The sequence below is a fragment of the Gobio gobio genome, assembly GCF_949357685.1.
Source record: "Gobio gobio genome assembly, chromosome: 15".
Classification (NCBI taxonomy): Eukaryota; Metazoa; Chordata; class Actinopteri; order Cypriniformes; family Gobionidae; genus Gobio; species Gobio gobio.
In genome coordinates this window covers 37,313,237-37,327,876 of record NC_137108.1, presented here as the reverse complement: position 1 = coordinate 37,327,876, position 14,640 = coordinate 37,313,237, and the positions used below count along the sequence as shown (strand labels likewise).

Genomic DNA, 14,640 nt, shown 5'->3' with positions numbered 1-14,640 from the left:
ACAGACATACGACAGATAGATAGATAGATAGATAGATAGATAGATAGATAGATAGATAGATAGATAGATAGATAGATAGATAGATAGATAGATAGATAGATAGATAGATAGATGATAGATAGATAGATAGATAGATAGATAGATAGATAGATAGATAGATAGATAGATAGATAGATAGATAGATAGATAGATAGATAGATAGATAGATAGATAGATAGATAGATAGATAGATAGATAGATAGATAGATAGATAGATAGATAGATAGATAGATAGATAGATAGGCAGGCAGGCAGGCAGGCAGGCAGGCAGGCAGGCAGGCAGGCAGGCAGGCAGGCAGGCAGGCAGGCAGGCAGGCAGGCAGACAGACAGACAGACAGACAGACAGACAGACAGACAGACAGACAGACAGACAGACAGACAGACAGACAGACAGACAGACAGACAGACAGACAGACAGACAGACAGACAGACAGACAGACAGATAGATAGATAGATAGATAGATAGATAGATAGATAGATAGATAGATAGATAGATAGATAGATAGATAGATAGATAGATAGATAGATAGATCACTGTCAGAGAACAACACCCAGTAGAACCTACACACGTGCATACACATAAAGTCCATCTGGTCTTCAAGCTACACTGCTCCAGCTCATGCCAAAACATGTGGCAGACTGGCATGCGCTGTCTGAGAGAGAGTCTGTGGGGGTGCCAGGCGGCAGACAGAGGCCACAGCTCCAGGGCTGCAGCTGAGGTCCCATGGGCAAGAACACAGACTGATGGAGGGGGACAGGGGTTGCATGGGGGCATGACAGTTTTGAGCTCCCTCAGGTTTTTTCTTGCCCACCCCTCTTCCCCTCCAACAAAAAATGCTAAAGCCATGATAATGGGAACAGATGATACCTTAGGGGGCATTTATGTATTACACAGAGTATTAGAGGAATTATTATTTTTTTTTTATAAATTCTAGACCTTTATATTAAGCTAGTGATTTTTATGTTTTGTTTTCGTATTTTAAGGGCCAGATTTACTAATGGGCAAATTAGCATGAGAGCGCAAAACCCAAAAAACTGATGGGAGTGGAAAGTTCCGCACGTGATGACAATGCGCAAATTAAAGAACACAGACGCAGACGGATTATTTCCATAGTGACCAACGCAATCTACCAAGAGCAGCGCAACTTAGCGTGTGGTTTGAGACATGCTTTTTATTATGGCCGTTAAATAATGGTGCAAAAAACAGTAAATTGACGAGCATAAACCTTAATAAATCACCTTGCATGATTCATTTAAATACTCTCCTCCCATAAATTTTGCATCTGAAAGGGAAACTCTAACAAAAGCATATGCAATAAGGTCAGCCGCAAAATTAATCTTTTCTGCTTTGAAGCCTTTAAAGGCTGACTGCAGAACCAATGGCATTCCAGTGCAGGCTGTGAAAGGCACATATTATTGGTTAAACCTGCTAAATGATCACACCTCTTCACTGAACGAGAGGGAGTGAGACATCTTGTTTGACCAACTAAATGAGAGCAGATCCTGATGAAAGCGTTTCGTTCGCTCTGTGAGAATGGATTTCATTGGATTCAGTCAGTCAAATTCCTCTCTCATTCGCCTCATTCTAAAGCATCTTTAATATAAAAGCTCATCACAGCATGTCCAAAGCTTGATGACCTGTCAATCTACCGCTGGTGGCATGGCAACAGATCTCCCAATGGGAAGGAGAATTAAACCTAATTGTGCCTGATTGGCTCCTGCCGACTCCTGATTAAGTAGCAACTCCTCTATTAGCATACTCGCGGGGGAAGGAGCTTCTTTAATGGCGTGTAAAGTCGGACATGGCAAGGATTGAACAGCCTACAGCAATATGCTCTCAAACAAAGGAGAGAAAAACCCTCAAACAAACATCAAAGACTTGTTAATGAACGCAGTTTTGTACTGTTTTACTAGCAAAAACTGCAGAGAAAGAAAGGGAATGGAATTTTAAGTATAGTGTGAAATGGAATAATAAATCAATAGTAACACTGTAAAATTGATCAAATTGCGATATGAGCTAGCGTCTGTAATTATTAAACCGCAATAGGACTACTATTTTAATATGTGATCTGATTGTTATGTGTGTAATTGTTTCATCTAAACACGTGACACTCATGGTGTTTTCAGTGTCTGCCATCTAACTATATTAGGAGGACACTTGAACTTCATCTCCAGACCTGGGGTCCGTTCTTCGTACCTCGCTAACTCAGTTAGCTGGATTTGATTGTTGACGATTTGGCATGATCTTGGATTGTTTGGTTCTTCGACGCTCATCCTGGACTTGCTGTCATAGCAACAGGTCCATGAGCTTAAACCTGCTCCTTCATGTAAACAGGATTAGATTGCATCTCGAGGTGATACTTTAACTCTGTCCCAGCCACTGCTACTTTATTACAAGAGTTCATTACTGAACCAGGGGCAATACTAATTTTAAGTAATAATACAAAAATGTGTTTGAAAATAATATTATAATGTTGTGTAAAATGGGTATAATACTATAGAAACAGCCACGTGTTGATTGAGAGATTTATTTGTGATGGAATAATTACTTTATATAATTATTTTATTGGAGTCTTACGCACATGTTGTACAGTTACTCTGAGCCGTGCTTTAATTTGAATGGTGACAGATATTATGGGATGGCTTGATGCAGCGCAAGAGATGCAGATAACTTGAACTTGACCCTTAAGAAACTTTAATTAATGCTGTCACATAACAAATCTGCTTCAAATTACATGAATTGCTAATTACAATATTGAACAAAAAATGTAAAGGGTGTACAAATACTATAAATCGTGAATGTAAATAATTGGGAATCATGTTTAAAAAAAAAAAAAAAGTATCATTTATCTATTATAACTTTTATATTGGTTTGATGGTTTGGCTGTTTCCTAATAAAGGTCCAGAAATGTGTGTGTGTGTGTGTGTGTGTGTGTGTGGGGGGGGGTCTTTTTTAATTAGGCATGATGTCAATACGTTGCTGTCTTGACGCCAGCCAATCGCTGGTTTACTGATTGTGGTTTCGAGTATCGTTCAGGGAACGCAAGAACGCGCAGTAATGTTAGATAACTTAATCCAGATATTTTAATCCAATCCTGGTTTGAAAAATCAAATTAGCCAGATATCAGTTATCACGATTAAAAGATCTGGGATCTGTCAAATCATCTCAGATGTATTAAGTGAGGTACGAAGAACGGACCGCAGCTTTGGGATTAAACTTAATGAGCATTTCACCATTTAATTTGGAAAAATTAAAAAAACTTCCGGCATGTCAAATACACGAAACGGCAAGATCTTTATTACAACAAGAGTTATTGAAAAATGACAGAGCAACATCTATTTGAAGTCAATTTTGAGAAAAATCGAGTTAAAGTTTTCTGAAGGTTCCAAAACAAAAAATCGCCTAGCAATCATACCTTAAAATCCCTCATAATAACACCAGATTTTGCACACACCAAATCAAAACCAAATATCTATTGAAAAATATATATAAAACTTTTTCTCCCCATGATACCACAATTGTTTGATTAACATTAATGAAACAGACAGCCTATATATTAATACCACGGATCAATATAATGTTACACATCAAATTATTTTCCCAAAAGTTAACCAAACGTTATTTTAAGACATAACCGATAATGTTCGCGTGAATACTCGCCAAGACAGATATTTAAAAACTGTAATTGTGTGTATATTGGGATCGCGCGCTGTCTTTGCGCACAAGGAGAAATCTGTCAGTCAGCGCGAGTGAGACTGTTTTGTTTACATCAGCATGGGTTTGAAAATCACATTTCATTGGTTCAGAATCCCCGTACAAAAATGAACCATGGTTTCACTACAAATAAAACCAAAAAAACATGGTTATTAGTTAAACCATGGTAACCACAAATTAACCATGGTTTTGCTACTCTAACCATAGTTTAACCATGGTATTTGTGGTAAAACTGTGGTTATATAAATGGTAATCAATTAGCCAAAAAAAACATGGTTACTGCACTTTTACTACAATAAAACCATGGTTGATTCTCGTAAGGGTCATGCCATCGAGAATTCACTATGAATTTTCACAACGTCGGAATGCTCCACTTTACGATACTAAAGTTGTGCTGAGGGGAAGCGCAGCGCCAGTTGTAAAGAAGCGAGCAGAGAAAAACATCATGGACAAGGGAAAGGTACTCATATCAGAAAACGTACAAATAAAGATACTTTCTCGCTAGACAAGGGCTTAATGAAGGCTCAAATTCGACCAAAATTGACATTTTGACAAATGACAAATTGTTTTTAAAAATGGTGTATTTTTATTTGGTTGCATTTCAAATAATGCATCAATTGTTTTCAGATTAAAAACGGGAAAAAAAGGATTTCATAAGGCCCTAGATGAGCACAAAATGCTGGCCAGATGTGTCAAACCTGTGTTTCCCATATGAGCACCAAGGCTCATTGTATTTGTAGCATGTCTACGTACCACTAGACCACTGTGCTTACAAGCAAATGCGTGTGCAGTCGTGTAAGATTGTGTGTTTCGTACCTGGTTTTCCAGTGACCAAGATGTTTTTAGCCACTTTGACTTTGTCCTCCGAGTTGCGAGCCCAGTCCACCATCCCCCTCCATCCCTTCATTGGGAAAGTGATATCTGCATTTCCCGCGACAGGCCGCTTGTGAATACTCAACACTGGAAGGAGAATCCAGAGGGAACAGTAAGATCCATGGCAACACCAATATCCTGACTCACTGCACAGCGATCACATCTCAACTAGAGAAAGTGTCACGCTGTCAGACGACTCCGCCATACAAACTCTCTCAGCTCAAACTCTTTCATTCTCTTATGATCTCAGCCTTCCGAGACCAGCTATATTCTCTGTGCCGTTTCACACTGACCACATTTCAATCACAGAAAGAATTTATTCATTTATTTATTTATTTAAATGTTTAATTTGTACTTTTATGATTGAATGATTTATTATTATACATTGAAAGTTATTGCATTCAATGTAATGGAACAATTTACATACAAATGGTTTTACGATTTGCTTTGCTTGTGTTTCATGACTTCCCAACTAACCAAACAATCAAGTAACCAACTTAATTAATCTCAGCCTCAGAAATTGTGTTTACAAGACACTGGGCTGATATAATGACATGTTGGACATGACATTTTTTATTCTAGCTAAATACAGTAATTTAGTTTTTTCCCCCACATTTTCATTGACAGAGACAACAGAGAGGATTAAATTAATGATTTTGAATGAGATTGACTTGTAGTGGAGGCCAAACTAGAACCTATGCTGGTTCTTAGCACTAGAAACGTTTAAATTATGTTGCATGTAGAACATAACCGATATGCCTCAGTTCTGAAAAACCATCACCTTTTTTGTGTGGAGTAAAGAACAGCCATTAAAGCCACAAAATGTAATTTTTCGCTGCTAGAGGTCACTTATTCAAAACAACGGCATAGCTTGATGACGCCTTGATTCCGCAGAGCTTTTATTATGCCGCACACGACCGTTTCGCGCTTCTTCCGGTCATGCTTATGTGGGGTAACGCAGCGCTGTTTTATCATATTAGATACATTAATGAGTGTGTTGAAAGTTATGTTATAATGCTACTCTGTGCGTTTGCGGCTACTATGAGACACTTGTTACACACTGTAGTACGCTAGACCGATATTAGGCATGGTAAATCATGGTACTCACGGTAAATCAAGAAAATGAGATTTAAACAATAAGACTAACTGTGTTGGGCTATATAACAAAGAGTAGTTCTCTGGATTTAAAAATTCTTGGAAACATTCGAGATAATGTAAGTAGACAAGTCAACAACATATATAAGATTGTTCTAGTGGTTTTTGGATATTTTAATCCAAAAAATATTACATATTGTGCCTTTAATTGTTTTGTTAATAAGAGCAAAAATAAATTGAACTTGCCCTCCCACACTAGAACCAAGCCTCAATGTGTGCTAAATGTTACTAACTATCTCTCATGATGCAGTTCTATTTTCAGGCTGTTGATGAATGTGTGCTGTAATGTATAGATGTCTTTGTATCTTAAAGCTGTGTGTGGGAGTCATAGGTCATTGCTGTAGGACAGGTTTTGTCACTATGGGAGAATCAGAGCTCATAGGGAGCTCAGTGATTCAGAGGTAAACAGAACCTAATACCGCCCTTAACACCCCCTTTTAAACTCTTCCAGCTGCGGCCCACAACGTATGACCATGGCGTTTCATCTTTCCTCTGTTCCTGCGAACCTGGGTGCAGGAGAGATGTGCGTGGTTTATAGTGTGATTTGAAAGCTACAGAAATGCCTAGAGCTACACATAGTTATTGTGTATTACTGCTTTCAGATTATAGTCAGTTATAGTGTTGGGGGATGTCAAGTGGTCATCTATTTCAGTACCATCAATATATATATATATATATATACACACACACACACACACACACACACACACACACACCGATCAGGCAATGTGGTGTTAACCACATAATATTGTGTTGGTCCCCATTTGCTGCCAAAACAGCCCTGACCCGCCGAGGCACTAGACCCCTGAAGGTGTGCTGTGGTATCTGGCAACAAGTTGTTAGCAGCATATCCTTTAAGTCCTGTAAGGTGCAAGGTGGAGCCTCCATGGATCGGACTTGTTTGTTCAGCACATCCCACAGATGCTCGATTGGATTGAGATCTGGGGAATTTGGAGGCCAAGTCAACACCTCAAACTTGTTGTTGTGCTCCTCAAACCATTCTTGAACCATTTTTGCTTAGTGACAGGCTGCATTATCCTGCTGAAAGAGGCCACAGCCACCAGGGAATACCGTTTACATGAAAGGGTGTACATGGTCTGCAACAATGCTTAGGTAGGTAGGCTGTGTATTCTGACACCTTTCTATCAGAACCAATCGAGAGCAATTTGAGCTACAGTAGCTCGTCTGTTCGATCGGACCACACGGGCTAGCCTTCGCTCCCCACATGCATCAATGAGCCTTAGTTTACCCTGTCACCGGTTCACTACTGTTCCTTCCTTGGACCACTTTAAAAAGATACAGACCACTGCGGAACGGGAACACCTCCCAAGTGCTGCAGTTTTGGAGATGCTCTGGCCCTTGTCAAACTTGCTCAAATCCTTACGCTTTCCCATTTTTCCTGCTTCTAAAACATCAACTTTGAGGACAAAAGGTTCACTTGCTGCCTAATATATCCCACCCACTAAGAGGTGCCGTGATGAAGAGATAATCAGTGTTATTCACTTCACCGGTCATAATGTTATGCCTGATCGGTTTATATGTGTGTTTTTAATCACAAAAAAATTGCGATTAATTTGTTAATTTTCTAATCGATTGACAGCAGTATATATATATATATATATATATATGTATGTGTGTGTGTGTGTGTGAAATAGTAATACTATTAATAACAATAACATATTCTTAACTTCCGGTACTTGATGCTTCACTGCTATTATCAATTGTCAGCCATGTTGAATTTTAAAAATAAATAAACTCAAAACAATTACAGTCATTTAAAACTATAAGAAAGGGTAGCAAAGGTAACCACCCATGAAGATTTGAATGTAACCATGAGTTACATAACAAATGGCATTTAAAGACATTTCCACAGTATTGGACACCATGCATCTAATAATGAATTACTTTACATTCTAATTTGCTCGTGCAAATCTCCAGTTCTTTCTTGGGTTTGTAGCTGCAACTTCTAGGCTGCTAGCCCAAATATTCAACCCCTAAAGTACATGAGCATCATCCTCTGACATTATTGCAGGGGTGTAAACTGAGCTAAATGTCAGCGGAAACTGACCCAGATTGTCGGTGACCTCATAAGTATCCTGGAAGTCCTTCATGCGGAGACTGATGACGTCCACAAAGTCTTCCACTAGACGAAAAAGCTCCTTAACATTGGGCCCCAGCTGCCAGAAAGAAAAAAAGAGCTAAATGTTAAAACGTTTGTTAGTTCTTTGTTCACTGTGTGATTCTGTAAGTGCACTTTAAATATTTTTCTAAAAAAAGAATAATATATATTTTCTAAAAATAACATGATAATGATGCAGTTTTGCCGCTACACAAGCTTAATGATATCCTTCCTTCGGAATGTAAACTGAAGCTTGCATTAAGACATAAATTGTAAACTAACTAATGATCTAACTAAACAGCAGGAGACAAACAGCTGAAAGAAAGATGTGCAGTGAAGAGAAGAGAATTAGCCAATTAATCACCTTTAGAACCAGATGAAACTCGCATAATTACTAAGTGAAAGAGAGTGAGACGATACCAACATTAGAAAGACCGAATGAGTGAATGATGAATGAGTTTGTGGAAAAATAAAGGAATGAATGAATGAATGGATGAATGAATGAATGAATGAATGACAGAAACATAGAGAACGAGGAATTAGAGTGACGGCTGACTCACCAGTTGTGCTTCCTCCCACCTGTCCCTGTTTTCCTCCATCAGTAAGTTACTCACTGACTGCACAAAATTCTGTGAACAAAACCACATGAAAGAAAAATTCAGGGGCAATCTGGATCAAAATGGTCCTTTATTTGGAACTAAGCAAATAATGCTCCACTAACCCTCATGTCTGCATTACTGGGGCTGTAGTAGGACCTCCTAAATATCTCTGTCATGTTTTTCAGTACATCTATGATAGCCAGAAGGTCTCCACTGTAGCTTGTTCCATCGCTGGACGTCACCCTCAGCTTGGTCATGACTTCAGAGACCCCGTCTCCCACAAGGCCTCGTTGAGCCTTGGAAAGGTGATCTCTGGTCTGGAGAAGGTACAAAACGAACCTTAGTTTTGGGGACACTTTCTGTGTTAGCTTAACTGCGGTTTAGTTTGGAGATCACGTACCAGTGTTTGGATACTTCGGTAATCATTTGAGACACACTTTATGTATGTCGGGTTCTCCCAGAACGCAATGCCCGCATCGTCCAACGAACATCGCCGCAGAATTAGTCCTGCATCACAGAAGTGGGTCGTAATTACCAGATCTTGACAAGGATTGGTTAAAACTGTATTCTTCATGTTGTTTTTTCTTGTTTCCTTTTTTAAACCAAGCTCCTGGAGCTGTCCACGGTGCTGAAAATGACTGACTATAACATTAAAGGACGGTTTAGAAAGCTATTCCATTATTTGTGTTTGCATGAGTCATGTCTTACCTACAGCATTTGGAGGGCAGCGGACAGCCGCCGTTTCCCCAGAAGGTGTTTTCTTCCACACTACGTTAGAGAAATTCTCCTCGTCACAAATCTCATGTGGCTCTGCATAAAACCACGGAAGTCAGAAAAGACCAAATACCCCAATCCTGCAAAAACTTAAGGCCTTTCAAATGTGATCAAAACAAAAAATAGGTTACAGCAATAGAACTTAATTGTTCCTAAAGAAAGTCCATAAAGAGTAGAAAACGGTTATTTATTTATTTATTCTGGAAATAAAGTTGTTGCAATGGCAACATTTTAAATAACATTAACATTTCTAAAATTTTGATTATTTCAATATCACAGCAAAAAACATTACTAGCCCAACCAATATGAGTAAAAAGGTTCTCAATTTTTATTGAAGACAGTCAGTAATGTATGGAAGCTTGTTTCCGCCACATAATAAAAAATATAAATGGTAATTGTGACTTCTTATCCCTTTTTGTTTTCATTAGAATTACGTGATATAAAGTCGCAATTGAGAGTTTATATCTCGCAATTCTGGCTTTTTTCTCCAATTGCCATTATGACTTTATAACATGCAATTGTGAGATATAAAGTCAGAATTGTGAGGTATAAACTCACAATTCCGACAACATTTCTTTTTTTCCCTTTATATCACGCAATTCTGACTATATAACTCGTAATCCTGAGTTATAAGAATTGTTATAAAGTCAGAATTGTGTGATATAAAGTCAGAATTGCAAGAAAAAGTCAGAATTGCGAGTTTATATCTCACAATTCTGACTTTATATCTCTCAATTCTGACTTTATATCTCGCAATTCTGACTTTATATATCGCAATTCTGACTTTATATCTCGAATTCTGACTTTAAATCACGCAATTCTGACTTTATATCACACAATTCTGACTTTATAACTCACAATTGGGATTTTATATCTCTCAATTGTGAGAAAAAAAGTCAGAATTGCGAGACGTAAACACAATTGTGAGATACAAAGTGAAAATGAAAGATCTGCGATGCTGCAAATCTACAACATCACGCCAGCGTAACCCTGGTAGACGATGATCCAAAATGTATACCAGTAGTCAAATTTCTACAAGTTTATTGTGTCTACCAGTATATTTTCCAATTAATTTTGGCTACAACCACTTGATCATCTCACCTGGACATCTCTTCTCATTGCAACGTTTAACTTCCTCTCTGTCCCCTGGGCATTGCTCCCCTCCAAAAAAGGGCCCATAACACACCCTTTGTCTCTGCTGGCTTCCCCCACCACATGTTTTGGTACAACCAGCCCAAGAGCTCCAGAGTTGCCACTGGCCATCCACAGGACACTCTATGAGGAAGCAGTCACGTGTCTGACGCCACTCGCCCTGACACTCTAGGCCCCCATATGAGGGCCCATTACATTCCCGAGTGCGCTGCATTGTTCCATTCGAACAGGATGAGGAACAGGAACTCCAGCTGGACCACTCATTCCACACTCCATCCACTACAGAGGAAATGACATGAACTTAGAAGACGAAAATGAAGAATATTCTGAATATAGAGGATACAAAGCAACATTAGAGAGACAAAAGAGAGGGATTGAAAGTGGAGCATGATAAGGGGACATTATTGAAAGATATATTCCTTTCAGGGGAAAGGAAGAGGAGCTTGTGTTGCCAAACTCTAGTTCAAGCCGCAGTGATTTAAAGCCTCACTTAATCACCATCATTTGCTGTGAACTTCACAATGGTTCCTTTCAATCTCAGTGCCTCACATTAGGCTTTAATTGCGCTCCTTGATGGAAGTCATTAAATCTGCATGAGACAGTCTGTATTTAAAGACCCAAAGATCACCTGGGCATACAGCAATGTTGCAGAATTTGGTCTGTTTCTCCGGACCATCGCAGGGGTTTCCTCCGAACTGCGGCGGCTTGCAGGAGCGAGTGCGGTCCCTGTAGCCGCGGCCGCACGTTGAAGAACACAAGCTCCATGGAGACCACTCGTCCCATGCCCCGTGCACTGCAATCAGAGCGGCTAGGGTATGATTTATAGAGAGAAAAACGCACCTCGACAACACACACACATGCACTAGGGGAAAACTGAAGAGGGGTTCACACTGACAACGATCTGCAGCTATTTTAATTCATTTATTTTCAATGGGAGTTGCCAATTTCCCGATGTCATGAGTGACCGTTTGGGGTGAGATAAAGTTGAGAAATGTTTTATGAGAGGCGACGTAATGGGGTGAGTACCAATAGGAGAGAAGACATTGGAGCAAATTGAGCAGTATGCATTGATCAGTGTACATCTTGTTCATGATATGATGTATTGCCGCAATTTTACGAACATTTTCCACTCTATTGTTAGCAGCAAGAAACCTGATTACCTATCCAAACAGAAGAACATATTATTGTTATTTTTTTACCAGCAATACATCACATTTCTGGAAGCTATAGTGTGAAGCTATAGCCATTTACATAGCCAAACAATAAAAGGAATGCCTACTAGAAAAGACTGCAATACTCAAAATGGTTCAATTGTATTTCTGTGTACTGGAGAAACTGCAACACACAGCATGGCGGCTCTAGTAATGGAATTCCCACCTTCTAAATAAAAGCGCCATTTAGCAGCCCATATAATCCTGAGACTCGTGCTTTGGACTGCACGTGTGCATTGGCTAGATCTAGAGCTAGACCAATCAAAAATATATTAAAGGGGTGGTAAACCACGATTTCACTATTCTAACTTTAGTTAGCGTGTAATGTTGCTGCTTGAGCATATTACAACATCTGCAAAGTTACAACGTTCAAAGTTTAAAGCAAAGGGGGATATTTGCTTTTAAAGAAATCCATTTCTAAGGACTACAGCAAACGGCCGCTAGGCGACTACAGACATTCCTCCAGGGTTGGTGACATCACCAGCCCCAATATTTACATAAACCCCTCCTTCGAGAATATTAAATAAGGGGGGGTGAGGCCATTTTGTATCGCTGTTGTCGTGGTATAGTGGTATACGAAACGCTGTTATTTTCATCCGGATTGCAGGTCTGGGGTACTTGCTTTCCTTCCTAGGGACGGGGTGCGTTGCAGGGTGCGCACAATCTTCGCGAGTTCAATGCAGGATTTGCACAACGTCAGCTGCGCGAGACAAACACGCCCAGTGCTTGGATGCACGACGTGCACGGGGCTCCTGCTGCACATTTCATGGAGGAAAACTTCCACAATCTCCGCGAGTTCAATGCAGGATTTGCACCACGGCTTGTCCTGAAAGCTGGATTTACAAACAGAAGCTGTTTACGGGCCACAATTTATTTTTGATTTATTTTTCATCTATGTGTTTTCCTGTAATACGTTAATTGTACGTTGTAGCAAGGAAGTAAACAGATGACAAGCTGTTCTGCAAACCAGTCTGTTAAATGCTCATTCATACTTAACGTTATCCGACGAACACCTAACGTTACAAACACTAACGTTAAAATCTCAACAGCGAACTTGGCATTAGTGTAAATGATTCTTTGATTAGAGCTTTTATGTATTATTTATCTACAGGCTAAACATGGTTCTGTGTGTGATTTGGCTACTATAGTAAAGCCAATGTTTAGTGTTAGTTTTGGGTTAATAGTTCTTGCCACAGATATTTGGCTATAATCATTCTAAAAATACAAAAGTGCCATTCAGTATCGATCACTATAGATCCGCAGTCTTTACTCTTGAGGACTGAACAGGTTCTGCTCGATCATCTTCACTAAAATGTTCTGGGTCTGATTCGGGCTCAGATTGGTGTGGTTTTATTGACGCCATTGTTTCTAATACTGACCCAAAGCACAGTCTACCGGGAAAGGTAAGGGGCGTGACGTTTCCGACAAACGTGCACTAGGCGGTTAGCGAATCACAACACACTGGGCCAGCTAACCAATCTGAGCCCATTGCGTATTTTTGAGGGACTGGCTTCATAGAACCCGGAAACCATCAGACCGTTTTACAAGGAGGGACAGAGCAGTGTAGAATAAAGGTCAAATATATGAAAAATAATGATTTTTTTCAAAAACGAAGCAAGAACACATGTTACAGTGCACCCCACAAACACAATCAAGCCTTCAAAAGTTTTACCACCCCTTTAAATTAAACATTATTTGAGCATAAGAAACAACATTTACGATAAACAGTTTCTTGCATGGACGGAGGCATTGGAAAAATTGGACTTTGCAACTAGCAACCAACAATGCAGCACAAAACAGCTGTCAGTGTGAACAGAGAATTACAGGGAATGGAACTCTTAGTGTTCAAATACTACTCCAATTTTCAGCTGTAAGTTCTGATGTTAAAAAGCAAATCATTCATTTTTTCTGCATAAAATGATTAGGACTTAATACAGCATTGTGCTTGGCTGGACAGGTTTTTTTAACTGAATAACATGTTCGTATGTGCCCCTGAGATGCTGAAATGGTGGAATGAAAAGAGACTGAGAGAGACCATCCTACATGCAGTGGGGAACTATAGGGACTTAGCTGATAATGCTGGACTTAAACCCATTACCATCTTACCACGGCACTCCAGGATCCAGGGTTGAGAGGGGAGTAGCCGTTCATGGAAGCCCAAGAAGAGTTAGCCTCAGACGGGCAGCGACTGGAAGGTGAGTGGCAAAGCTAATGGACCCCATTGGAGGTGAGACGGGCGATGGGAGGTGGATAAGGAAGATGGTGGGGGTGAGGAGAGGCCTGAGGTGGGCTGTGCTTACCTGGACACACAGCAGTGTTATTGCAGGGTCTCTGTTCGCGCAGCGGCCCGCTGCACTGCGTGCTGTACGACACGGAGACGCAGAAGCGTGTGCGGCTCTGCCAGCCCTCACCGCACGTGGCCGAACACACGCTCCACGCAGACCACTCCTCACCCGACGGAGGATCCACTGAGAGGGACGGGGGAAGTGGGGGCGGGGATGGGATGGGGTAAGGTGCGGAGGAAAGGGTAGGAAAAGGGCCAAAACTAATTAGCATGCAGGATTAGCCACCTCATCTAACAGGGGAGGCTTAAATCATTTCATCGCTGATTCCATATCCTCAGAATTGACCCGTAATAGAAAGTCATACTTTCAGTTTTAGGATATGTAAGTCAGCCATCTATACAAGGATTTCACAAGGCTGTCCAATAGATCAAACTTTAATATCTGAGCAACTGGGAAAGCCAAGGAATCTTGTTGTAATCCCAAAGGAATGGGAAGATATTAATGTCCAATAGGAAACGCTTAGCTGCCCTTACATTCCAGTAGATAATTTGGGCTGTCATGGCTATCCAATAGGAAGGTTTATCATTACCATCCAGTGGAACGAAATGGAGAATCAAGAATGTCCAATAGAATGATATCGAATGTTAAAATGAAAACTGGTAAGGAGGGAAAGATTTAACCTAATTCTAACAACATTAGGGGCATTAAACTTTCTAG

General features: G+C 40.1%; 1 protein-coding gene across 1 annotated transcript in view; it reads right to left on the bottom strand.

The window, feature by feature from the left end:
- Positions 1-14,640, bottom strand: part of adgrb1a (adhesion G protein-coupled receptor B1a) — a gene marked incomplete at both ends in the record, with an annotated part of 93,560 nt that overhangs the window by 57,091 nt on the left and 21,829 nt on the right. The window contains 9 exons of the mRNA XM_079836835.1: positions 4,572-4,715; positions 7,852-7,960; positions 8,463-8,531; positions 8,624-8,818; positions 8,902-9,008; positions 9,210-9,311; positions 10,377-10,706; positions 11,056-11,235; positions 13,939-14,106. Coding sequence (XP_079692961.1) covers positions 4,572-4,715; positions 7,852-7,960; positions 8,463-8,531; positions 8,624-8,818; positions 8,902-9,008; positions 9,210-9,311; positions 10,377-10,706; positions 11,056-11,235; positions 13,939-14,106 — 1,404 coding nt within the window. The remainder of the gene's footprint in view (positions 1-4,571; positions 4,716-7,851; positions 7,961-8,462; positions 8,532-8,623; positions 8,819-8,901; positions 9,009-9,209; positions 9,312-10,376; positions 10,707-11,055; positions 11,236-13,938; positions 14,107-14,640) is intronic.